The sequence below is a fragment of the Nymphaea colorata genome, chromosome 3 (assembly GCF_008831285.2).
Source record: "Nymphaea colorata isolate Beijing-Zhang1983 chromosome 3, ASM883128v2, whole genome shotgun sequence".
Classification (NCBI taxonomy): domain Eukaryota; kingdom Viridiplantae; phylum Streptophyta; class Magnoliopsida; order Nymphaeales; family Nymphaeaceae; genus Nymphaea; species Nymphaea colorata.
Window position 1 is genome coordinate 25375755 of NC_045140.1, and position 26386 is coordinate 25402140.

At 39.4% G+C, this 26386-nt stretch overlaps 4 protein-coding genes across 24 annotated transcripts; 2 read left to right on the forward strand and 2 right to left on the reverse strand.

Moving 5' to 3' along the window:
* Positions 1-2196: 2196 nt before the first annotated feature.
* Positions 2197-3656, reverse strand: LOC116251187 (uncharacterized). The gene is made up of 2 exons (XM_031625301.2): positions 2742-3656; positions 2197-2572 (listed from the first exon to the last, which is right to left on the reverse strand). Exons 1-2 carry the CDS (start codon positions 2869-2871, stop codon positions 2301-2303), a joined length of 402 nt encoding a protein of 133 aa, XP_031481161.1. The 5' UTR covers positions 2872-3656; the 3' UTR covers positions 2197-2300.
* Positions 3657-6095: 2439 nt separating this feature from the next.
* Positions 6096-12393, reverse strand: LOC116250225 (pentatricopeptide repeat-containing protein At5g61370, mitochondrial). 20 transcript variants are annotated; one of them, XM_050076755.1, is made up of 5 exons: positions 12260-12393; positions 11945-12012; positions 11741-11836; positions 7856-11605; positions 6096-6283 (listed from the first exon to the last, which is right to left on the reverse strand). In XM_050076755.1, exon 4 carries the CDS (start codon positions 10558-10560, stop codon positions 9142-9144), a length of 1419 nt encoding a protein of 472 aa, XP_049932712.1. In that variant the 5' UTR covers positions 10561-11605; positions 11741-11836; positions 11945-12012; positions 12260-12393; the 3' UTR covers positions 6096-6283; positions 7856-9141. The 20 variants fall into 20 exon arrangements, with proteins under 20 accessions (XP_049932712.1, XP_049932714.1, XP_049932710.1 ...); XM_050076757.1 differs by lacking the exon at positions 11741-11836 and having other exon boundaries at positions 7856-10775; positions 11561-11605; positions 11880-12012; XM_050076753.1 differs by having other exon boundaries at positions 7856-10775; positions 11561-11605; positions 11741-12012.
* Positions 12394-13792: 1399 nt separating this feature from the next.
* On the forward strand, positions 13793-15822 carry LOC116250883 (uncharacterized). The gene is made up of 2 exons (XM_031624857.2): positions 13793-14152; positions 15311-15822. Exons 1-2 carry the CDS (start codon positions 13982-13984, stop codon positions 15707-15709), a joined length of 570 nt encoding a protein of 189 aa, XP_031480717.1. The 5' UTR covers positions 13793-13981; the 3' UTR covers positions 15710-15822.
* A 2740-nt stretch (positions 15823-18562) lies between these two features.
* LOC116250146 (calcium-transporting ATPase 10, plasma membrane-type-like) lies at positions 18563-25918 on the forward strand. Of its 2 annotated transcripts, none has more exons than XM_031623588.2 (8): positions 18563-18742; positions 18866-19127; positions 21689-21743; positions 21827-23781; positions 23883-24041; positions 24260-24431; positions 24517-24815; positions 25202-25918. In XM_031623588.2, exons 2-8 carry the CDS (start codon positions 18951-18953, stop codon positions 25439-25441), a joined length of 3057 nt encoding a protein of 1018 aa, XP_031479448.1. In that variant the 5' UTR covers positions 18563-18742; positions 18866-18950; the 3' UTR covers positions 25442-25918. The 2 variants fall into 2 exon arrangements, with proteins under 2 accessions (XP_031479448.1, XP_031479447.1); XM_031623587.2 differs by lacking the exons at positions 18563-18742; positions 18866-19127 and adding exons at positions 20097-20631; positions 20706-20754.
* Positions 25919-26386: the final 468 nt, after the last annotated feature.

Sequence of the window (26386 nt, forward strand, 5' to 3'; positions counted from 1 at the left end):
TGTAAGTGGGATGATCTGATGCTTGTCCTAACATGACAAAAGAACTACAGTAAAACTCCATGGCTCATCAAACTAAGCCTCTTATGTCATATCTAAGATTCACAGTGAAATCTTGGTTTTACTTCTCTAATTTGAGAAAATGTCTTGAAACTATCAAATGCCTCCTGCATCCACCTAGAGTTTAAACGGCTTTGACAACCACTAGTTCTCCTGTAGTCCACGGAAATGCTTTCCTTGACATGATCTATTATTTGATTGCCTACCTAAGCGCTGACCCCGCTTATTGGCGTTTACAAATCAAACCAAAATTTCCAATTGATAATTCAATTTTTCCACCACATGTGGGTAGGAGGAAGTGGATGTTCAGAGGAGAATCTCTAGAATCAAGTTTCGATTCTGTCATTTCCTTACTTGGAATTTAATCACATCGGATTTGAGAAGGGCTTATTGTCCGATCTAGAAAAAGAAGAACAAAATTCCGCTTTCCGTCTCTGCATCTTTGGAACCATTGGAAGCAAAAAAACACGTTAATTTGGTATACAAAACGTTACTTTCCTCCTTCCAACAAAAAAACGGAAACCAGCTACTTGCCTACGGCACGGGCCGTGGTTAAGACGTTAGCCGCGCACGCCACCTACAGGACCTTTCCGTGCACGTTTTGTGAACATGGTATACTTACTACTACATGATTATGCTTCTTAAATTTGAATACGATTTTTATTTGTCCTAATAGTAACTATAGAATTAAGTAAATCTTGGACTTTATGATAGCAAACAAGCCGCCGTCGAACTAAAAAACTTTGTGCGCGTGAAATGAATGAAGACAATCCAACCTTCAGCGTTTATGGATTCCCAACTTCTTGCCAAGTTCCACTCGATGAGCAGATAGAAAGCACGCAGCAATTCGCATCCAAGCCCGTTGGAGCAGGGGCGGAACCAGGGTAGGGCTCGCAAAAAATTTACATGTAAAAGGCTAGAAACAGAGGCCTCCATCTGACTTTACATTATAAAAATCGATCTACCCCATGCGTCTTTCTTTTCAGAATTTTTACTGGAACTCAAAAGCAGCTTTTGACCTCTTCGGCTCCGGTAAGGAGAAAATGGGGTTTCGGTTCATGTTAAGACAGTTACATTAATCTTCCTACTCGTTTGAACATTAATCGACATCTATCTGTTGAAAGATGTCTTGAAATACAAGGCAACACATCTAAGTGACAAACATGCCGCAGTATATGAAAGAAGGAGATCAGCAAGCACAGGGGCAAAACCAGAAATCTTTTTTAAGGGTCAAATAATATTTCAAAATTTGTATAAAACAATTTTTATACTGTAAGTCCCCTCCCCCACCCCTCAAAAAATAATAATAAGTGGGGACACGCCGCACAAAGGCGAGCTCTACCTTTGCTTTCTGATGACAACACTTGCAAAAGTTTATTTTTTTATTTTTCCATTTTTAGGGAGATAATTAGTTTTTAAGCGCTTATTTGACGTGGTTTAAGTGTTGGGCAGTTTTTTATTATTCGCCCCTTTTGTTGGGCGCCATTTTATTATTAAATTTGCACTTGGGCTTCCAGCTAACATTTCTTTTTTTTTCTTTGACTTGGAAATAGGAGGGTAGAATCTAGCGGTTGCACGTAATTTTGGTTGGGGAGCAAACTCCTCCAGTCTACGTACTTTCTAAGTTAGAGCAAGCAAGAAATAGCCTTTGACTTGATTAAATTAAGTTGGGTGCAACATATTGTGTGCGGCCAAATTTGTGCATAATTGGCTTGCAATGATGGAGCTAGGACCTTTTTCTCATCTCCATTAGAATAAAATTTGTGAACCTGCATGCTATTGAATCTGGTCGATGCTGACTAACTTCGACTAGGCAGGACCACGAAACTTAGATTGGCAGGGTCGATCCGTCCAGTCAGCCACCTCAAGCCCACCCGAAACAGATCAAGTATGACTGAAACTCCCGGTTTAGTTCTGTGAACCAATTAACTAGAGGGAGGGCCGGCGGAGATGGTGGTTCCGTGTTCAAAGATTGGTTGACTTGAGTAGTAGGACTCAGGCTGCGTGGTGGGTCGACCGGTTTGGTTAACCATGTCAATTCCACAAGGAGAATCATCACCATGCCATGCAGAAAACCGTGTAGAGGCCAGAGAGGAAAAGCAGCCAAGAAAGAATACGAAGAACAAATTAAGATGGAGTGCATAATCCCGTGGGCATGGTCATTTTTTTCTCGCGCAAATTTCTAAACCATTACATCTGAAGCCAGTCTGTTTGCCTTGGCAAAACAATGAAACAGCGAAGATTCAGGAAGCAGAATCACGATAGAGACGTGGACGCGTCAAATGCAAAGGTCCCCTCCTGAGGCGGTCCTCCTTGATCCCTTTGTACAATGCCACCCTATTGAGGGGCATATCTGCCGGAACACCGTCGCCGTACTCTTCTTCGCTGATTGCAGGAAGCCGCCGCCGGCAACTCATCTCGGGCCGGCTCTTCCTATACGCCCGGTTATTCGAAGAAGGCTCGAGGACCTCGTCCGCGAATGCCACTCTCTTCATCCTCGACCGTTCTTTCCGTCCTGCAGAATCCATTAATATCAAGATTCAACAGGAAAAGGCAATTTATCAACAGCATCTATAGGAACGTCGAAATTAAGGAGAAGAAAAATAAGGGGGTGCACAAAAGAAGGTAAGGTTTCCTCGTCGTCAACGCAGATAGATAAGGAAAACGGAGACGGTTTTGGTTACCTAATTCGCGTCGTATCTGGTTCTTGAAGTCGGAGACGAGTTGCTGGTGTGCCTTCAGGACGACGTAGAAGATGCTGCCGGAAAGAGCAACTACAGCCGCGAAGCCGATGCCTTCAGAGCTCATGATCATCGATCGACAAGCCGGATGCTCCCCACATGCAGTATTACCGATGAACAAGGAAAGTGAAGGGCCGGATTCTCCCCACAACGCAAGAACCAAAACGAACCGAGGAAGGCGAGCCTTCTTGTAACAATAATTATTCAAGGTTGACGTCGAAGGGAGTTTTCTTGAAGAGGGGTCGGCCTTCTCCTACCATTTTTGCGCTCTCCCCAACGCAAACTCTCTCTCTCAACTTCTCTTCTCTTTCGGTTCAGAGGTTTTTTTACTTTCTTGTGAAGGGGGGATGCGTGGGGAAGAGGGGAATTTATTTTGGGAGAGCGAACAGGAGATCCTGTGATCTGCAGGGTGGTCGAAGTTCGCAGCACGCCTCTCTTCCCACTTCGTCTATTCTGTTTCGAAGTTTTTCAACCACCCAACGTAACGGTTTAAAGTTAGAAAGGGCATTGATTTGGGGGAGAAGCAGTGGTGGTGGCTCGGCCATCTTTACCTCTCAACCCAATACCAATGTGCCACTCTCTCTGATCTTTTACCCCTCTCTTTTATTGAAAAATAGTATTTGTTATACCACGAATATATATATATATATATAAGAACCCTTCCACCTTTAGTCAATTTTCAGTCTTAAAAGTTTGAGTCTTAAAAAGGGATTGGTTACATATCCATATAGGAAAACTGAACAGTGAAATTGGTTCTCTAAAAGCATTCAACATAATGAACAGTTAGTAAAAAAAAGAAGAAAAAACAATTAGCGTCATCTTTTTCTCTTTATTTTTATCTCAATCATCAATATTTTTTAGATAGATTTTTATCTCAATCATCAATATTTTTTAGATAGAGGACCTTGATTAGATAGTTAAGTGACTTGGATAGCCAGAATCCACGCACATGGTGTTTCTAAAATAAGAAGAACATGCAAGAATTAATAACATTGTTTATTGAAGCCAAGCGAGGCATTGCCTACATAAGCATAGTATTCAAGACGTTGAAAATATAATATTCATAACACAATGAAAAATTTAAAAACAATTAACACATACAAAATTAAAGAATTATAAAAAAAACTCATTTAATTTGTGTTTATAATGTTTTTTTATACACATATGTTAATACAATCATGTTATATTCACAATGCAGGATAAAACAGATTAAATCCAGAGTCACAAGGCAAAACTCAAACACATCAAAGAGCTAGTTGCATGTTTATCCATTATTTTGGTATAGATCTAGAGACTGTAACTGAAATGAAAATTTACGACAGCAAAAATGACTTCTAATAAACTTTTGCAGGGATAATAAAAAGTAGCTAGATTTCCCTGCCCTATCCAGCGAACAAGAAAGCCTAAGATCAAGTACAGAATGCTCCGCTAATTTTATTATTATGAAGTTGGGCAGGAGGGCAACATAGAGCTTAAGCAATGCGGTTAACCACCCCCAAACTTGCGAACATCTGAATCAGGAGCCGAGACAAGGATGAGGCAACTTCCAAGTAAACCCCGACGGAATGAGGAGTCGACAATAGAAGTGTAACAAGATTCTTGGCAAGCCAAAAAAGAAGCAAGCGTAGTAAAAGAGGGAGGCGAGGGCTACCGGCCAGGCATTGCTGGCTGGCAGCCCTCAACCGAGAGAGAGAGGGTCTCAGGCATCTTCGAGAGTAAGGGGAAGAGAGAGAAAGGAAAATAACATTAACATACTCACGATGCATAAATCATAGAGAGGAGAAGCCTAACCCCATGAAGCGCACGTCTCAATTTACAGAAGGTAACGCTTTGAAGGTTGAAGCGTATTGGTTTCCAAATGCTTCGAGGCATACACTTCCAAATACTATAGATTGGTTGCGTGACAGAGTTCAGTCGCAATGGCAAAATTATGGTTTTATGTTTGGTAGACATTTTTATTTGTTCAAGTTTTTCCGTTGACTTCTTCCAATTAGAGTGCGATTACCCCCAATATCCTTTGTCATTTATTGATAGTGTCCTATGCATTTATTCGTGTACTTCATACATGCCAAATATCCACCCATCTAGGAAACTCATTACATGAAATATGATAAATGGTAAATCATTTACATGGCTACTTAGGCTTTAGGAAGACAAAGGCATGATAATTCTTCTCCGAAAGGATAGGCTTGTACGCGGTCATGGACATCCTTAATGAAGCCCTTTGATGGACCTCCAATCGGCGAGGCCCTTGAGGTCCGTCCTCCATAAGAAGACCTTCACTTTACATGACCACTGACGCCCCTCTTACAGGTTTCAATCTCAGAGACCAAATGTTGTGCCACTTACAATTGATTCCAAATAGAACATGTTTGGGTGCGTATATATTTAACCTTTAGAAAAGTATGCATCGTATAAACTACCATCCAGCATCATCATGTGACACTTGATTGACGAGATTTACAATTCCTATCCATCGGCCATTGCCTTCTCTGTGCATGTGGGTGGGTGTGCGTGTGTGTGTTTGTGTATAATGTTCGACTATATATAACCTCAGAACACAACGTACGAACCATTGTCTATGATGTGTCTGTGTGTGTGTTCTATTATATAACATCAAAATATAGCGTTTGAACCATTGTCTAGCATATTTATTGCATGACATCTGATAAATAAGATTAGAGAGAGAAGCGCGCGAGTCTTTGGATTTAGGTCTTTCATCGCCCCATTGCCTGATTAGAACAGTTTGGTTTTTTCCTTTTTCTTCTGAGAGAAAACGCCATTCCCTTCCTTTTTCAGTTTATTCTACTTTTTACCTGTTTCTGCAAATTATGGTAGAGGTGTCCTTTGATAAAGAAATGTTATGGAGGCGTTGTCCTATTATAATAAAATACTGTTAACCATGATAAAGCAGAGAGAATTTGAACAACCCATAACCAAGTAGAGGTAAGTCCAAGTCAGAAAAAAGAAGTGAGACGTGAAAAGAATATAATGAGACGGAAAATACTTATTTCCTACACAAAGGTTCTTCTCTTCACAATATGCTAGCAATCGCTTCCATACACATATTTGCACAGCACCAGTAGATTTCTAATGGTTTTCAGCAGCACCATCAGAGAACATGCGCCAAATAAAAATTATCATCAAAATATCATCTGGTCTAAAGGTCCCCTTTTCTCCTAGTCTGCATTTTTTTCCCTTTTTTGTTTAAACCAGCACATGCATGTGGTTACCTAGGCTGCTATTTTTTCATGTTTCATTCAAAGGATGTGCCTTTCTGCCAGAAACATCTTAAAATAATTTTGCAATTTATCTTTACCTCAACAAGGGGCATCAAGGCCCCTAAACCATTGCAATAATAAGATGGAGCAACAAACATCGGTATCATGTTGGTGTACATAAACACCCTTAAGAAGCATGCCTCTAACAGCAGACAAGCAGAAAGTTTTCCCTTTTCAGACCATGTCTCCGACATGCCAATCATCCTTCAGATAGTAAGGACCAAAAGGCAGTAAGATTAGAAAGACAAGCATGTTACAGAAAGTTAAGACAAGCATGTTACAGAAAGTTAAGACAAGCATGTTACAGAAAGTTAAGGCATGAATTTACAATAAAGATGCAAGGAAAAGGGTTAAGCAAATAAAAGAAAGAGACCATAACTTTCAGAAGAGTAACAGGAAGGATGCTTTTGCTTTAGCCGGGATCATTTCTAACCTCCTCTAAAAGAAATACAGCAAAAGCTTTTTGACAGATAGAGATTCTAAGCAAATTAAAGGATGTGATGATGTTTCCATCCTTTCGGTTATGGTGCCTTTGCAGATAGAGTTGGTGTGTTTTCTTGATCCATATCCAAATATTGCAAAAGGCATGTCCAATTATCTGAATGGGTTGAAATGTCCCTCCTCTGAATCCTTTAATATGCACAAAGTCATGTAATTATCTTGGGAGAACATTCAAATAGACACTAGACTACTAGAGCAAAGTCCATTAACAGGGGGCTGATGCATGGCATATTGTTTATGTGCAATTTTTTTCTGTCCAAATGCATTCCCATTAAAAATATTAGTAGTGCAGCATCGTCAAAGTAAATCACAACTAGAGTTGAAAAATCTAGAAAAGAAACGTTTTTATGAAATAAGTCATTTCATGTAGTTACTTTTCATTTTTCCCATTTGCTTTCTGGAAGTTGTCACTCTTCATCAGTTAATCATGAGAAGATTGTTCTAACTTAGTGCCAAATAAGCAATTAAAACTTAAAGACATAGTTCTCACTATTGTTAATTTTATTAGTTTACTATTCAATAATATTTTAAAGTCTGTGATGACAAAACAATATTTATGTTATATGGCTATATCTGCATCTTATAAAGGAGCTTTTATAATTTGAAATTGGTATATTTTGTTAGATGGAAGCCAAGACAATGGATCATAAATTTACCTTCAACTCATTTTCCTAGACTAGATTAAAATGGCATCACAAAGACATCCATTTATTTGGTTTATTCAGCAAATACCATTGCCCTAAACACATCTGCATGAACAAGAAAGGTGACATATTCTTCACACCCTCGGCATTGGGACCTGCAACTAAGTTCACCTTCATTTCTCAAGTAAACTACCAATGAATGAATCAATCACTTTTGAAATAACACGGCTAGGAAAATAGCCTTATGTACATAGCAGTTTTCAATATGTTGTAGAAGGCATATTGTAACGTGTATCGGTCAGGCAGAACTATATGCCGTATCATTGCATATTGTAATGTACCGTGAACGTATCATAAAATTATTTTTTTAATTAATAAAAAGTCAGAAAAATCAGAAAAGATAGAAAAAGTAAACAAAAAAAATCACGAAAAATGTGTTCTATATGAAAAAAACTCATCACATATGTAAGGAACATTCATTATTCATCATTCATAAGTCGTTATATGTTAACAACACATTAAGAAAATAAAATAAATATCTTCATAAAATAAATAGAAAGTTAGAAACCCATGGCAAACTTTAGAAAACAATAAAAATATATGTAAAACTTGAAATTGAGAGATTCTATACCTTTTGTCGAAGAAGAAATACAAAAGCCTTTTTTTCCAAACACGAATAGGTTTCCCATACGCAAATCTCCCTTCAAACAGTCTATTTCTCCCCCAAAATCACATTTATTTGGCAATTTCTCTCCATAACCTGAAAAAACAATCCCTCCCAGAGCTATTAGAAGTATTAGAAATGGAGGGGAAGAAGCAGTCTTAGAAAAGAAATTGATCAAAAGGGGGCACATTGTACCCCTTTTTTAAAAATTGCACCATAACATAAGATATGGGTTGTATCGACTGTATCACACAATGTAGCAGTCGTATCATAAGATAACATTTATATTGTAAAATAACTGCCGATACACATACGACACACATTTTTCATGTATATCGTAGGCATATCATATAGGTTTTGCTGACCTATACGATATGGTGTATCGTACAATACGGATAACACTTTTTATACATCCAGTAAGAAGAGGCTCATCCTGGAATACCAATACCGTGTGAAGAAGAACACCATTGGTACAAGTATCACAATCTTTCTACCAACTATTCCAAAATAATTATATTAACTCCATGTGCTAAAAGACAATGTGCTAAAGGATTGGCGCACAAAATAAAAACAATCTAATAAGCTGACCATATGTTAGAACAATATATCACGTGCATGTTTTAAGTCTAAAAGAATATGCACAGCAACTCACTTGCATATTTTACTTAAACAGGTAATAATGAAAAAACACAAAATAGTTAGATAAATCAAAAGGCAGTTCTGCATGACGAACTTTATATCTCGGTTTTGGAATATAACAAATATGACAAATCAACCAAGCAGGTTCATCATGTATGCCAGGCATTTTGGATTCACTAGAAAACAAAGTAGACCAATCAGACATAGAAAGAAGTATACTACAGATATGTTACAAATCAAGAAATTGGAAATACCTGTAAATTGCACTCACCAAGAATTTGCCAGTTCACATACAACCATGTGTGACATCATTTACTCTCCTTTGTGAAGCCTCAACATATTCCATCAAGTTACAAAGCAGCATAAGAGGAAATAATTAGGACAAAAACAAGAGAAAAGTATAAAAAGTAACTACCTTTTGGACAATAGAAGTCATGACCATTAGGAAATGAAGAGGCTTAGCTTGGAAAAATATGAACACAAAGAAAGGGAATATGTACCATTCTTAGGATTATTTGCATGTTGGCATACCATAGCAGATCACTGTTGATGCCAAAGGAGATGCAACACCAGAGCCAGAATCCTCATGATAGCGTTTGGAACAAGTTTGTAGCTTACCTTCTAAGTCGAGAACCCTTCCTTTGCTTCTTTCTTTTCTTTCTTGTAGCAATCTCATCCTCCTTTGTGATAGCATTCAGCACACTCCTGCACTCCTCCAATTCCATCTTTGTCAGCTTTCTTATTGGTTTAAAAACTCTTGTTCTCATTGGATTCAACAAATTGGCTGAACACTGAAGAATGAATCCTGCCTCAACTGCCTCATCCCAAAGCTGCTTACCCTTTTCAAATTCACCACTCCTGCATAGCTTCTCTATTAACAAATCATACATGGGACCACATTCTTGTGGACAATTCCTCTTCATTCTGGCAAACATTGCTAATGCATGGCCAACTTGATCAACCCCACAGAGAACTCCAATTAAATCATGATAAAACCTCAAACTAGGCACTAGGCCATCATTGAACATTTCATCCACAATTCGATTGCCTCTAACTATTCTGCCAGTTAAATACAGCAGCCTTACAACCAGAAAGTAAGTCATCCAATCAGGTGCACAGCCCAAACTCTTCATAGATAATAAAATGTGGCAGGCTTCCTTTACTCTACGTACTCGACTCAGACATGAAAGCAATATATTAAAGCTAACTGAACTTGGAAAAACACCAGAAGATCGCATTTCCATCATCAAATCATTTGCGTCTTGAACCAATGCAGATGGATTGCACTTGACGTTCTTTTCACATATGCATCTAAGCAAGTCATTGTAGATCAATATACCTGGAGCAATGCTTTCATTTCTCATCTCATTGAGCACCCTTTTTGCCTCCTTCACATTGCCATTTAGACACCATCCATGAACCAAGCATGTGTATATAGTAGGTCCCATCCCAAACATATTCTTGCTTCTCCAAACAACTTGTTCAGCCTTCTTAGCATGACCCTGCTGGCACAGAGCATGGACCAACTTGGTGAAGCTGCCCTTGTCCCTCGGACAGTTTAGACTCTCAATGTTCTTGAAAAGACCTACAGCATCATCCTCTTTGCCAAACCTCACAAGGGTGTCAACCAAACAGCCCCAAGTTTCCACATCCATCTTTCTTCTCTCCTTCTTTAGATCATGCAACAAAATCTCTATGGCTGTGAGGTCCCCCTTCTCAGCAAATATACGAATCAGGAAATTGAATTCAACATCACCCAAGTCAGAAGAACTTTTTTGTCTAGACCACATGAAAAATCTAAGAAGTCTTCTGGGATGAACTTGGTCTTTGCATGAATATACCACCTGGGTAACTTGGTCTTTTGTGACTTGGACTCCAGATTGGTTGAGACTTGCTTCTAGATCTTCAAGACTCCCAACACCAGATACAATTTGACAGACTTTCTCAATGCCTAATGAAGTGCAAAAGGATACTAACTGGGAGAAGGATTGCGAAAGTTGTCTTACAAGATGGATACGCGTTGGTTTCAGCATAGTTTATGATACTGGCTTGTTGACATCAGTTACAAGATATGTATAGATGTGAACCCAAAAGTGCATCAGCAAAAGAGATGCCCTAGCGAACTCTAAGACTATGATAGTGTGATGGACAAAAAAGAGAACCACACTAGTTGTTTGTTGAAAATGCTTGAGCCAAAGAATAACCCCTAGCCTCGTCTTCTCCTTCACAGAGTCTGCTATCTTTTGAACTGATTATTACAAACAAACAGGAACGATAAGCACGGAAGATAAATTTGAATATAAATACCAGTGTACTCATATTAGCATACATATGTAGATGCAGACACATGAACAGCAGAATTCCATTTTGGATGCAAAAATAATCAGAAAAAGAACTAGTGTCTTCTTGTCAACGGTAAAACAATTAAAAAGTTGTATCATCTGCCGCTAATCCACCGATGTACGTATCATTAAACTATAGTGCCAGGCTGCCAGCAACACACTTACAAAAAAAATTAACAAACAAAGAGATATTTGGATAAGTCTTATGAAAGATACGTAAACAGAAACTTAATATGTAAGAAAATAGCCATATCAATACCCATTATCAAGTAAAGGCGATTCAAACATGTATCTGTTTAAATCAACAGAAGAAAAGGGAGAAGGTTTGCTGATAGCTGCTACAAATTAGAACGCCCACCCATTTTCGGTAGATGTTCAAATATATGGTAGAGTAGAAATCACCAAAATCAACTCAGGACACAAACAAAAAAAACTAAGAGCACGTTGTTGCATCATCCGAATCAAAAAATGCAGCCAATAAGAAGAGAAAAAGAATAAGGGGAAAAACGGGAAAACAAACAAATGCATAGACAGAAAGAGGAAACAAGGTAGGGAAAGAACATCTTGCGTTGTTTGTCGTCGAGCTGCAGTAAAAGGGGGCATATGCAGGATGTGAGAGAGAGTGAGGAAAAGAGAGAGACTGAAGGGGGAGAGAGAGACGGGATGATAGAGAGAGGTCGACAGCACATACCTACGAAGCTTGACCTGATGCTTTGGAGGAAAAAACATTGCCCTCCTGCAGAGAAGGGAGAAGGCGGTGAGCACCTACTTCGACCAGCCAAAGAGGGCGTGGGCAGGGGTGAGAGAGGGTGAGGAAATTAGAGAGATAGAAGATAGAGAGAAAGGTAGAAAATACTGTGGAGGAAACAACCATGTGCCGCTGTAGAAGAAGACTTCAAAAATTCCTGACGCTGAGGAAGAAGAGGACGAGACCAACGATAGAGAGAGAAGAGAAGCGGCTTCGGCCCTAACGGGCACAAAAAATATCAGCGAACAAAAGTCGGACCTACCACGGATAAAAATTCGTATTTTGGGTCTTCTGAGTAGAGATTTTTCATGAGTAGAGATATTTCACCCGTGCATGATGAGTCACAGATAAAATTCAAAAACATAGGCAAATGTTTGCGCTCCACAGTAAAACTCCTAGTCATCAAACAGATAGCCATTAGGATTCATCGATCATGTCTCCAACAAAAATTATGATGAAAAATGGCCTATCCTCTTTGCTATCCCTACATTCCGAGACCATGAAATTGTGCCCAAAAAAAAAAACTAGAAAGAGTTCAAAGAAAGAGACATTCAGCATCCTATGCATCACAACTGTTCGCAGAAGCAAGAAACAATTCGTTTCAAGGATCCAGCTAATCAGCGAGAGAGCGAGAGATAGTACCTGCGAGTGAGAACAGAAGGATGAGAGAGTCGATCTGATGAGGAATGGACGACCCTCGGAAGTTAAACCGTGAAAAGGGCGTTCGATGCAGAAGACCCCTTTATTGGGCGCGGGAGATTTGTCCTGGGGATTTCTATTCGTAAAATGTCGTCTTTGAGTTTTCTCAGACGCATCCACGCCTTATACCAATTGACAAATCCGTCCACAATAATTTGTTAAAATTGACAAACCCATTACCGACGCAACGTCTGGCCATCCGAGAGAAATTCATTTTCCGGTTAGAACTTGCAATGGGCGCGTTTTATCCAATTCAGAAGTTACTCACATGATCACATCTCACCGCATTTAAATTACTAATCCCTTTATCTCAACGACACTTGTGTCATTTTCTTGGAAATGTTTTTGACCAATTTCTTGGAAAGCTTAAAAAATTGAACGCAGCTATATAAGTAAGGCTGTTCGATTCAATATGATAAATAATTAAAAAAAAAAAAGATAATAAACATTTTCGTCATGTAATTATTTCACAATTTTTTTTCTCTCAAAATCAAATAGATGGTTTTGACTGAATGACTTTGGATAGCTAAAATCATCATTCCTTGACTCTAAAAAACTTTATGTAAACTCAAAACATGGGTCTAATTCTCTTTAATGATAGAAATAGGAGCTTAACATCACAAACTCAATGTGAATGCCTTATATGGAGTTTGAAACATGTTTATTACAATCATAGAACAAAAAACAAACGTAAAATTAATCCTGAATCTAGTTCACGGGAACTATAACTCGAAATAGTAGATGTTCATATATACCTTGTTTTTGTGTGAACAGTAGTATAAAATTACCCAAAAAATACAGCTGAGCAGATTATGTGTTAAATGAAGAGGAGTGAAAGGCGCCTTTCCATAACACATAAAACACATTTCGCTCCCAAGTCGCCTTTAAAATAAGAAGCTCATTTTCCTGATGAAGGCATAATTTGAGCCCGAGATGAAAAAATTATATTGGCCATGGACAGAGTATGTTAATTGGGTAAAATGGCATATTGTGATAAGTTAAACAAAGGATCGGATTCTAATGAAACTCGCCATTTGGATAGAAACCTCTTAGTAAAAACCGTATCGCTTGCACCGATGACTATCCTCACCCAAAGTCCATAAGGTCTGATAGGCTGACTCACCTCCCTGCTTACTTACCTTCAAGTCTAAGCCTAATTAGTTGTTCACCTGTTCGCCAACTCGCGCCTAGGCGAGTCGGATCAGCTAACATGGACCGGGCGGGCTGAGCTGAATTTGACTCGACTCAGATCCTAGTTCAGTCCCGATCGCACCCAACCTGGCTCGCAGTCAAATAGTCAACTAGCTAGTGGAGAGTGAGCCGCTAATGATATTATACAAGGAGATACTGATATTGACGACAAGTGTGAGCCAGACGATACGTATCGACTGACCGTATGGTTGAACAATTCCGATACGGACACTGGCGGCATCTGCTATTTGGAGGTGAGCCTCAAAAACCCCTTGCTTTAGGCCCTTCTTCTCTGGTGAACCTTTGCTTCATCTGGTCGTCGTCTTCATCTTCGTCATCTTCTTATTTCTTCGCTCCACGGTCCGTCCTGTCTTCCTTTCTTTTCGTGGGAATCTTATTTTCTCCTCCTTCTCCTCTTCTTTCTTTCTGTCCAAATTTTTGCAGGTAGAATCGCCGTTTCTGAAACCGCTGGCCATGGCGTGCATCTCCTTGCCTACCGGTCCTTATTGTTTTAGCAGAACACCCAACAGACCAACCACCCTCATAGTGGAACGGGCAGACGTTTGCTGTCTTTCATGGTCTTTATCTTTTCCGAAGCTGACTCTCTCGATCCCCAGCACGCCTATACGTCCTGTTCCCACTAAGGTGTTTCTCTATTTTCTCCTCACTTTCTTTCTTCTTTCAATGACATGTTTAATTAGCTTGTGTTGCAAATGTTGGTTTTTGGTGGTAAGAAACCATGGCCAACATTCGGATTTTCACAATGGAGCATCCTGAAGAATAGAATATACGGAAGCGTAAATAGATGTCGTAATGGTGAATCTGCATTTTTTTTTTCTTTCATCCATATTCGTAATTAACTAACTTTGCACAAGAAATCAGGCAAAAGTACGAACAATCAACAGAAAAAATGATTGACATGAATATATAGTGGTGAATCTACAACTGGTGTTCGGGTAGATAGACACTGACTAGCTAATTGGGTGTCAAAAAGATCGACTGTGTAATGAAAATTGTCATATCGGTGAGAAACGAAGTTGAGCTACTTCTGCTTTTCCTTTTGTGTTTCTTAAACTATCATGTCCCCATAAAAGACACTACTTCAATGGGTTTTACAGGTTCTCCTTTTTTGCCTTGATTGTGGAAAGAGCTAATTGCCTTTGTAAGACATGGGGTTGACTGTGATGACTGTGATCATTTTATGGGTTCCCCTCATGTTTCTCTAAAATGTTTATCAGCCAAGACTCTGATTTTCCTTCTTAGTACACCTTGTTATGGTTTAATTCATAATGCTATTAGATAGAATCCTTTCGTTGTTTATTATTTATTTGTATCTTATGGTTCTTAAAATTAGGATTACTTGGAGCAAATAACTAAGCTGCTTGCCTGATTCGCAGCCACTGTTAAAATCAACATAGCTTCTCCCCTAAAACTAGTTATTTTCTGGGAATTTCTCATTGTCACTTGCTTCTATAACTGTTTCTGAGATCGTGTAACAATTTTAAGATTTTTCTTGTCTTCGGCGTGGTTGTTTATTTAATATACATTTCCAATGGAGTATATGAAACATTAGAGTGGTCTGCCGCGGGGATTCAAGTTGTTGTGCTTTCTTTGGTGAAGTGATACAGACATCTATGATCTAAATTGTGTCTTATTAGTGCTATATAAAGTCACACTTTGTTTCAAATGATTGATGAATTGATTGATTACTGTTGGCTGTTGGCCTTCTCATAGTCCATGAAATGATTTTGTTTTTTTCTTTTTCAATGATCTGGGGGATTGGTCTCAAAATTGGTGTTTCAGAATACCGTGGTACAAGCAGCTTGGACACGTAGATCACGTGGTGAGGCTGCAAAAAGACCTAACAGGAAGTCTTGGAAGCAGAGAACTGATATGTACATGAGGCCCTTTCTACTAGATGTGTTCTTCTCAAAGCGTTTCATTCATGCTAAGGTAGTCCACAGGGGAACAAGCAAGGTAATCTCAGTTGCAAGTACAAATGCGAGGGACTTGAGGAACACATTACCTTCCCTTACAGATGCAGATGCATGTAGGACCATTGGAAGATTAATTGCCGAACGGTCCAAAGATGCAGATGTGTTTGCAATGTCATATGAGCCTAGAAAAGGTGAAAGAATTGAAGGTAAACTCGGCATCGTCCTGGATACCATAAAAGAAAGTGGAATAATTTTTGTGAAATGATCGTGTTATATTTTAGGCTTATTTGTCTCTGACTATACATGTAAAACCTGTTTCAGAGGAAAAAGGAAACTTGTGCACATGATAAAGGTACTCATTGTCTTGCATTTGATTAACTATTGTACATGATCACAATAGTGGATCAGGGAAAACAAAAAAGATTGACGTCATGATCAGTATGTTACCAGGTTTTCTAGAACAAAACAACTGCTTATTGATACTGAAAATAATATGCATATATATTGCTAAAACAGAAGGCAAAAAGGAAAAATGAAAACAGCATAATGCATGTGTATTTTCCTCTTGGGTGATTTTATAATTTCATATTTGGTGGGCTTGCTGAATCGGCTGTTCTTGTCATTAATGTTCATTGAGTGCTGGCACTACATTGTCATGGAGAAGTCAGCAATTAGATCCATTTGTCAGCCTAACCTTGCATCGCAAGTCTAATGGTTTGAATAGGTTGAAATTCTGAATCATCTGATTGCTGTCGATAGTGTCCAATGAAAGCTCAGCTATGTTTCCACGAGCCACAGAATTACCTTCGAGGTGCAGACAAGTTCCTCATCCCTTGGGGATTACATTTAAATTATGGGTGAATAATAGAGAATAGCAGGTGATGGATTTCTCTGCCTAAACTTCTTGCACAAAACCGTCCAATAAATTAATACAGATGCTGATAGATGGAGTAACTTTGATTAGCCTTTCTAGAACAAAGATTTCAGTCCCATTAGTTTAGTTTATTAGAAATCCCACCCTGTTCAGAAGTTCTTTATGTGTTTGCTTTTAGTGAGTTAGAGGTGATTAAGGCAGCGCAAGCTGTTGCACAGCTACCCTTGTCTTGGTATTTCTTCCTAAATCATGAGTTGTCTTTGGGATTTTCTTGGCCTTTGTCTCAGCATTGGTACAAATACATTTACACCTACTGCAACCTTATGATTGCCACATTTAGCATGTGTACCTGCATTTTCCTTTAAGATTCCGAGCTTTAATCTACTACCCATGCTCCATTGTTCCTGTGACCTGAATGAATTTATAAGAACTGCAGCGTCCTGTTCCTAGCTTCTGAAAGAGAAAATCACATGATAGGTAAAGTTTCCTTATGTTGGCCTTGAAAATGTCATGTTCTGATGAGGGGACACCTTGGAGGAATGATATCATTAAAAGCTACAGGCTGGTGCTCATTTTTCTGATATTGCTCTTCCTCACCAGTTCCCAGGTTATCAAGATACAGATCCTGTCTTAAGGCCAAATTTTCAGCATCAAGTTGTGTCATCGCTTGGTCGGACTAATTAACATGAATAAGATGAATTCTAGGATCAGTTATACCTCCTGAAGCGTGCTGCATGTGAATGTCTCTAAGCCTCTCCTCTACAATTGGTAAACTTTGTGAGATTTCAAGCATATGACAAATACGTTCCACAATCCCAATATTCCTGATTGCTGAGGTAGACTTCACCAAATTTTTTATCTCCATCAACTCGAACCAAATGCTACTTCTAAAACATGCATAATAAACAGTTTTCCATTGTTATGTGATTAAAAGCAACTATGTTCTACTATATTCCTGATTGAGAAAGATTCACGAATTCTAAATTTCCAATGTCAACCAAGTAACCAAGTTCTTCTGTTCTTTGACTTGAGAAATTAGTCACGCTGGGAAAGAAAAGTCCTCCATGTTTTATAACCTTGTATCAGGAGATACCTTGATATTACATTCTTAAATGAAAGCCTTAAGTTGCAACGTGTTGCCACATGCGCTGTATCCACGGACATTGTAGGAAAATTTTTGAATACTTGATAAAGCCCGTCAAACTACAACTCTTCTCTATCGTCACGAAAATTTACATAATAACTCACCAATTGCGTTGTCTATGAACTTTCATAAGGTCCAAAATATTTAAGAACTGTTTTTTCTTTCAGCTTATGTAACATGTTCTTTTTCTGAACGTCTCAAGGGAACCTCTCATGAAAGGAATGCCTTTATTGCCAACCCCACAGCAGAAGACTCCTAACTGGTAAAACTCTATTTATCCGCTTGTAAGAGACTGCAATTGGCTTGAACTTTGCACCAGGGAACAACAATACATTTGGATCTATTTTAGCGAGACTCTTAAACCAGTTTATGCATCAGATGCACCAATAAAGGGACGCGCTCAAGATATTGAATTTTTGAGGTTCTTCAATTTAAATGTCTTCAATCAAAGCACCGGTTAAGTGGGTGGAGCCCTAGTTGGTATAAAACGCAAGTTTTCTCTATCATTTCACGTTGCTGTCATAATCATTTTTATTCTTTCTCTTATCCTCATTGAATTCCTTTTGTGTTTCTATAACATGTGCGCTTCTGTAACGTGTGCCACTGCATCGAGATGGTCGGGAAAAAAAAAATCAGAAAATCATCAGCTGAGTCTAACAGGAATCAAATTTTTTGTGAGTTGGTTTTAGATTAAAATGTTTAAAAAGCAACCGAGCAAAAAGAAAAAGAAATATTAAAAAAAATACCAAGAGACCATTGCACGTTTGAATTTGAATGGACCAATGCTGTCCGATCTTTACATAACTGATTAAACCATGCAGTAATTGGTAATTAACTCGTATTCCTTTCGCATCACAGGGATCTCGTGCAGGCAAGAATTCCATGTGAAGCCGAATGGGTCAAGCGCTGCTTGGGTCTTAAAACGATCAAGAAGAAGCGTACCCAGAGCAAACCCCCATTAATTTCGTGATTGCTGACCCGGCCTTTTAGGATTTGCTTCATTTCTCCACAAACTACTCGGGAAGGTACGGTGTGGCATTCCTCTCTGCTGCCATTTGTATGAAAAGCATTTTTCTTAATTGTCTTCACTTCTTCCAATCTTAAGACCCTCTCCCTCTTTCTCAATATTCCGTTCTTTCTAGCGAAGCAATGCAGAACAACAAACGTACATGCAGTTCATGTTCTTGCTGAAATGCCATTTGGGTTCCCAGTCTTTGTGAGTTTTGGATCTAAGTAGCCATCCGACATCACGAATAAAGAAAACTAATATAGAGAATCGGGTAAAGGTTTATAGAATTTTGTGGGCAGCTTCATTGGTCTAAAAGTAGGCACGCAGCTTGTGTTTAACGTTTTCCTTTCTCTTGTTTGTGTATTCTTCTGCTGCATTCTTCTTCTTCTTCTAGAATGGAAATGGTGGGTTGGTATCAAAATGTGATTGTGGAAGATAGCTAAGGATTTGCTTCTGTTCGGGGTGTGAAGAAGGCGAAAATGGAGAGCTATCTGAATGAGAACTTTGGTGGGGTGAGGTCGAAGAACACGACCGACGAGGCGTTGATACGATGGAGGAGAGTGTGTGGCGTCGTGAAGAATCCGAAACGGAGGTTTCGGTTCACGGCGAACATCTCGAAGAGATCGGAGGCGGCGGCTATGCGCAGAACCAATCAGGTTACACAATCCTTCACCTCTACCTAGGCCTTCTCTAATGAGCTTCATTATGGCAGTAGGTGCTTATTTTATTCATTCTGCAATTAAGTTGGCCATGAAGATTTTGTGTTCTGAATTGGACTAGATAAATTCCAAACAGGGGTATTTTGATTTTTCCCTGTGGTAGAACTAAAAAGATCATGATTTTGGTGCTACTTTGATTGATTCACTTTTATGTCGTTTTGCATCCTTCGATAACCTCTAATAGGAAGGAGACGAGGCGATCATATTAATTTGTGGCTCCCATTATCACGATATTTCTCTTTATCGGTCCCATCTTCTCACTCATGCGATATATCTTAAGATAGATTTTCTTCTCCTTTCAAGTTCATTCTATGTCAGATATTTTCGTTTTTGTCCATTTAAATGTTAAATATAAAAGAAAATCAGTTTATATGGACCCTTAGTCTCCACGATGCCGGTAAGTATAGGGTTGAGACAGTCTCATTGACATATTGGTTTTGATTATCATGACTTGTGTCGACCAAATCAACCTGAATCGACGGGTTTAGTGGACGATATGCGAATAGAATGATACAAAGGGAGCAGATTTTTAATGCAAATATTTAAAACTATAAATTACACAGACAGAAAACATTATAATACTTAATCGGTGGAATACACTATATAGATTATATTGACCGGAGTGGGTTAAAGCAGTGATGTAAAATGGAATGGGTCTTTTTAATTTCACAGAGGGTTCTATTCAATTGCAATAACTGACATCTTTTTAGTTATTTTTATATTTTTAAGTTTGTCGCATTTCTCACTTCGTTTGCTGGATTTTTAAAAGACTACAAACTTTGATATTGTTCTGATTCGTATTCAGCCGGCTTTTGCTAACCATTCGATCTAGGAATTGATTTTTAACGGTATTGATATGAAGTTTTAAAATGACCGGAAAATAAGCCACTAAACGGGGACGCATATCTTGACTTTGCCAATTGATGGCCTCTGTTTGGATGAGAGGTGAGAACGTTGGGCGCGTGCATTCAGTATACTGAACTCTAAAGCGAGCGAGGTGGAGAAAAAAATAAAGTGGTTCTCTGCATTCAATATTCACCATTCTGATTGCCTATGCTTTCTTTCATTTCCTGCCTCTTCACACTGGTTTGAGGCCAGTTTCCGGCCGGTTTTCGGCCGGAAATGGAAGTGTCGGGTAGAAGAATGAGTTTCGGGCTTTGGTAATGGCTGCTGTCGTTCATCTAAGAGGATGGTCGAGAACCATAATCCGACCTTCACTTTCTTTGTCTCATTTCTCAACGCCCCATCAGTGTCTGCGTACCTCCTCCTTATTTCCGTTCAGAGGCTGCAATTTTCGGCCGAGTGCCGGCCTGAAACTGCCGGAACCCGAACGGACGCGGGCGGGGAAGAACAGAAAACTGAAGAGGAGGGTGGTAGATGGTGAATTGAGGAGGGACGTAGTTCGATTTCCTCTGCCAGAGTTCAACGAAATCCTGCAGAAGTCTCTCACTCTCTCGCATCTCTCACTTTCTAAATTATTTTTATCAGATTTTGAAGTTTGGTTTCATGGTTTAGGTTCGGTCGCCTTGAAGAGGAAGCTGTTGATACACTGGTTCTTTTGAAGGTGACAATTTTTTTTGTAGTTCTGTTGGGTTGGGATGGGGGTAACATTTCTGCTTTCACCCTGGCCGTGTGGTGAAAAATAAAGTAATTCTTGCGTTTGCTGAGAAAATGGAAATAAGGTACGAATTTCTCGTAAGTGGGCGGCAGCAGGAAACCCTCTCGCTGTCGTCAAGATTGCATGAGCTAGGTAGCCCATTAATCAGATTATCAGAATGTACTTAGTACAAAAACTTTCACCGCCGGCACATTCGGATCGAACATCACAAATACGATAGTTGGCATAAGGATTTGTTAAAATAATGAATTCTTTTAGCTGACATAGCACCGTCTTCGTGCTTTTGCGTTCGTGTGTCCACTTGTGTATCTGTACTTGTGTAGAAGTGGATGTTCCTTTCATAATATTGCTCAGTATGTGTACTTGTTGGATGTACTGATGTTAGCACCGTCTTCGTGCTTTTTTCAGAGGTGATTTTGTCGAAATGCAAGAAGTTTTGTTTTCCTGACATTAAGTTTATTAAACACTCGCATCATATTAGTTGTCTATGTCGAATCCTGCGGTTTGATCAATTTAACAATAGGTGCACAAGTCATACTCGTGAATTTCATACAGTATGCTCATTAGAACTCTTGGACAACGAAGATTTTTACTGCGTAATTCTGCACACGCTTTATGTTGTATCCCCTGAACACTTTAGCAATTCTGGCGCTTCAGTTAACATCGATGAATGGTCTTCTACTGTTGTTTCCTTGGCAAATTTGCCATGGTAGCAGCTTCTTTGGTAGTAGTCGTCTAGTCGATGGCAAGTAACAAAATGCATGGTTCTTTTCAGTTCGACGTTTGCCGCATTTTTGCAGCAGCCTAGTGGATGTCACATTAAATAACTAATGTGTAAAAAGGAGATTATTCTACTGCCTCATATTTTCTGCCATTTCAGGAGAAGTTAAGGGTTGCTGTTTTGGTTTCAAAAGCTGCATTTCAATTTATCCACGGTGAGGTTTTACGCTCCGCTTTTTGTATAAGCAGTTTCCGTATTTGTTGTATGAAGTCGTTATTAGCGTCTTTCCGTTTGCAGGTATTGCATCTACTCCAAATGAATATACGATCCCTGTTGAAGTCAAAGATGCGGGTTTTGGGATCTGTGCTGAAGAGTTGGGTAGTATTGTTGAAGGCCATGATATAAAGAAGTTGAAAGGCCATGGTGGTGTGGAAGGCATAGCTAGCAAGCTCTGCACATCATGTACGGATGGAATTAATGCTACACAAGACTCAGTAAAAGCCAGGCAAGTTGTTTATGGACTCAACAAATTTACCGAGAGCCCACCGAGGGGTTTCTGGTTGTTTGTATGGGAAGCACTTCAGGACATGACCCTCATTATCCTTGGTGTCTGTGCAATTGTGTCATTGCTCGTTGGAGTTGCTTCAGAAGGGTGGCCTACAGGTGCCCATGATGGGCTTGGAATCGTTGCAAGCATACTGTTGGTTGTGTTTGTGACTGCAACAAGTGATTATCGCCAATCTTTGCAGTTCAAGGATTTAGACAAAGAGAAAAAGAAAATCTCAGTTCATGTAACTCGGAATGGCTACAGGCAAAAACTTTCTATATACGATTTACTTCCTGGTGATCTAGTTCATCTGTCAATTGGTGATCAAGTTCCTGCAGATGGACTTTTTGTGTCCGGATTTTCTTTGCTGATAAATGAATCCAGTTTAACTGGCGAAAGTGAGCCCGTAGCTATAACTGCAGACTACCCTTTTTTGTTATCTGGGACTAAGGTCCAGGATGGATCCTGCAAGATGCTGGTGACAACTGTTGGAATGAGGACTCAGTGGGGTAAATTGATGGCAACTCTCAGTGAGGGAGGGGATGATGAAACACCTCTGCAGGTCAAGCTCAATGGTGTGGCTACTATCATTGGAAAGATTGGGTTGTTCTTTGCTGTATTGACCTTTGCAGTACTAACACAAAGCCTTTTTAGCCATAAATGGCAGGAAGGCACTCAACTCTTCTGGACTGGTGAAGATGCACTGAAGTTGTTGGAGTATTTTGCGGTAGCAGTAACAATTGTTGTGGTCGCAGTCCCAGAAGGATTGCCTTTGGCTGTAACGTTAAGCCTTGCCTTTGCAATGAAGAAGATGATGAATGATAAAGCACTTGTGCGCCATCTTGCTGCTTGTGAAACTATGGGCTCCGCAACGTGCATTTGCAGTGATAAGACAGGAACCCTGACAACCAACCATATGACTGTTGTGAAATCCTGCATTTGTGGCAACATAAAGGAAGTGAGCAACCCGAAGGAGGCCGATAGTATTCGAAGTAATATTTCAGATTCTGTGCTAAAAGTACTTCTACAGTCTATATTCAACAACACAGGTGGTGATGTGGTGAGAGACAAAAGTGGAAGGGTTGAGATTCTAGGAACCCCAACTGAGACTGCTTTATTGGAATTTGGCTTGTCACTTGGTGGAGATTTCCAGTTAATGCGACAAGAATGTAAACTATTAAAAGTGGAGCCTTTCAATTCTGCCAAGAAGAGAATGGCCGTTGTACTGCAGCTTCCAGATGGAAGTTTGCGTGCCCATTGCAAAGGTGCATCAGAAATTATTCTGGATGCATGTGACAAATATATGGATTCAACTGGTAACATCATTCCCCTTGATGAAGCATCATTTAATCATCTCAAGGATATAATAGAAAGATTTGCTGGTGAAGCTTTAAGAACACTGTGCCTTGCATACCTTGAACTTGAAGATGATTTTTCCCAGACAAGTCAGATTCCAAGTAGGGGTTACACACTCCTAGGTATAGTGGGTATCAAAGATCCAGTCCGTCCTGGCGTAAAGGAGTCTGTTGAAATATGCAGATCAGCTGGTATTACTGTGCGGATGGTTACTGGAGACAACATAACCACTGCAAAGGCAATTGCCAGAGAATGTGGTATTTTAACTGATGGTGGAATTGCTATTGAAGGGCCACAGTTTCGGGAGAAGAAGCCAGAGGAGATGAAGGAACTAATTCCAAAGATCCAGGCAAGGCCAACACCTTATCGATTGCCACAAGCAAATACTCCTACTTCTCAATCAGCTTCTTAAAAAATGCAACATTTAATTATGATTGTTTATGTTTGCAGGTGATGGCGAGATCCTCACCTCTGGATAAGCATACCTTGGTGACTAACCTGCGTTCTATATTTGATGAAGTTGTTGCTGTGACTGGTGATGGGACAAATGATGCACCAGCTCTTCATGAAGCTGATATTGGACTTGCGATGGGCATAGCTGGAACGGAGGTATCCCTCCCATTCATCTCTTTTGTTTTTACTGTAACAACCTGTCATCCATCCTTTTCTTTTTCTGCTAAACATAATGAGTTTGATGTGGAAGTCAAATCTGTAAAACGGTTCCTCTTCTTCAATGAGAATAGCACCTAATTAGCTTTAAGACACTAATCAGGCATGGTCTATACTGCCTTCACCATGACCTAACTTGCAGTTTCACTATGAACTAGGTGGCAAAGGAGAGTGCAGATGTGATCATATTGGATGATAACTTCTCTACAATAGTCACTGTTGCCAAATGGGGGCGTTCTGTATACATAAATATTCAAAAATTTGTGCAGTTTCAGTTGACTGTTAACGTTGTTGCACTTGGTGTCAATTTTACGTCCGCATGCCTAACAGGTGCAGTATTTAGTGTTTGACCGGTAGTTCCATCCTTGAAACCAGTTTTTCTTTGGTAATGCTAATCTTTCGAATGTTACTTCAGGTAATGCTCCTCTCACTGCTGTTCAGCTTCTCTGGGTTAACATGATCATGGATACGCTAGGAGCACTTGCATTAGCCACCGAGCCTCCGAATGATGAGCTGATGAAAAGGTCACCAGTTGGAAGGAAGGGGAACTTTATCAGCAATGTAATGTGGAGAAATATTATTGGACAGGCAGTTTATCAATTTTTTGTAATATGGTATCTCCAAGCACATGGGAAGGAAGTTTTTCAGCTCGATGGCCCAGATGCAGAACTTGTCCTCAACACACTCATCTTTAATTCTTTTGTCTTCTGCCAGGTATTTTTAGATGATATGACTTCTATGTTCGAGTACATTTACTACCCAGAAGTGGCCAAAGCATTTTATGCTTACTGATATGCAAGTTTGATGACAAAGTCAAAATTAGTAAAAAAATTTTTTGCATAAGGGTGATTCTTTGCCGTTGTTTCAAGTTTGATATTTAGAAAAAGTAATCACAAAGCTAGTAGCTTGAAGTTTTGGCATGTTACACTGCATACATTCACCAACAACCTTCATGTATAGCTGAGAACAGGGTCGTACTTAACACTTGACAGCATCTCTTTCGAAGGATCATACTTCCTCAATCCTCAACACTGCACCGCATATTTTTTATCTTGTAAACGAGAGCATTAGCTTGACAAGATTTGATGTCCATTTTGCAGGTTTTCAATGAAATAAACTCCCGAGAGATGGAAAAAATAAATGTACTTGAGGGAGTCCTGGAGAACTATGTTTTTGTTGGCGTCATATCATGTACAGTTATATTCCAAATAATAATTGTCGAGTACCTTGGTACTTTTGCAAGCACCACTCCACTCACTTTATTCCAGTGGATTGTGTGCATCCTTTTTGGGTTCCTCGGTATGCCAGTTGGTGCTGCAATTAAGCTGATTCATGTTTGACCCCACAGAGAAAGACAAGTTTGATCACTGTTTGGGACAGCAAGAAATTACCTTTATGGAGGGCATATCAATAAACTCAATAGCCACTTATCAGTGATTTCTTCACGCTACAGCAATTGATCCACAAAATTGTGCATTTCGGCAACATTGAAGATTATGAAGATCTCCAGATTATTGACGAGTTCAAAGATGTTAAATACCCAGTTTCACGAAACCAAACTATTCCTTTTTCACAGTATCCTTTTATTGTACTCAAGTTTAGTATCAAAATTTTGTAATTGTTGGAGATATTAGCTTAAACCTTTGCAGTTCTGGGGCCTGATTCAAGCCCATTCCTCTGTGCAGGATGTACCCACCAGTGTTGTCAGTTTTGGCCCTGCGTATTGTATCGTTGCAAACCGAAACAATGCTGGCTGATATGGGAGTTGGAACACAAGCATTCTTTATTTTAGTGAAGATTTAAAATACATTTATTAATTGATTTTTATATATAAAAAGGAAATGGCGCACTAGTGCTGACGTTCATTTTTCAACAAATTGGCATGGCACGAATGCCAATAGTAACACTGGCACCAACTTGAATGATCACATTATTTGCATTTTAGATCACAAGTACAGGTGAATTATTATGGCGTCAACCTTTAAATATGGGTCCTTGTGGTAAGTGAGACTGGCCATCGGGCCAAGCCTGGGCAAGAAAAGCAAACTCGGGCTTATTAGCACTCAGGCTTGGTCTAGCTTGGGTTCTTGATGGGCCAGGTCTGGCCGGGGTCACGAGCCCCGATGGGAGATCAGCTTAAGGGTGAAGTTAAGACAACCTTAACCTTATGAGCCATTAAGTAAATTCACATTATTGTATAATATAAAATTTTTAGATGACTATAAGTCACACAATATGTGCACTTTTTTATGAGTTAAATCTGACCCAATCCATTTAAATTGATT

Coding starts and splice junctions, on each gene's coding strand:
- LOC116251187 (XM_031625301.2), bottom strand. CDS start 2,871: ATGATCATGAGCTCTGAAGGCATCGGCTTCGCGGCTGTAGTTGCTCTT. Junction 2,573..2,741: donor CCAGATACGACGCGAATTAG/GTAACCAAAACC, acceptor TGGATTCTGCAG/GACGGAAAGAACGGTCGAGG.
- LOC116250146 (XM_031623587.2), top strand. CDS start 20,354: ATGGCTGCTGTCGTTCATCTAAGAGGATGGTCGAGAACCATAATCCGA. Junction 20,632..20,705: donor TTCAACGAAATCCTGCAGAA/GTCTCTCACTCT, acceptor TTCATGGTTTAG/GTTCGGTCGCCTTGAAGAGG. Junction 24,042..24,259: donor TGGGCATAGCTGGAACGGAG/GTATCCCTCCCA, acceptor ACTATGAACTAG/GTGGCAAAGGAGAGTGCAGA.
- LOC116250883 (XM_031624857.2), top strand. CDS start 13,982: ATGGCGTGCATCTCCTTGCCTACCGGTCCTTATTGTTTTAGCAGAACA. Junction 14,153..15,310: donor TACGTCCTGTTCCCACTAAG/GTGTTTCTCTAT, acceptor TTGGTGTTTCAG/AATACCGTGGTACAAGCAGC.
- LOC116250225 (XM_050076755.1), bottom strand. CDS start 10,560: ATGCTGAAACCAACGCGTATCCATCTTGTAAGACAACTTTCGCAATCC.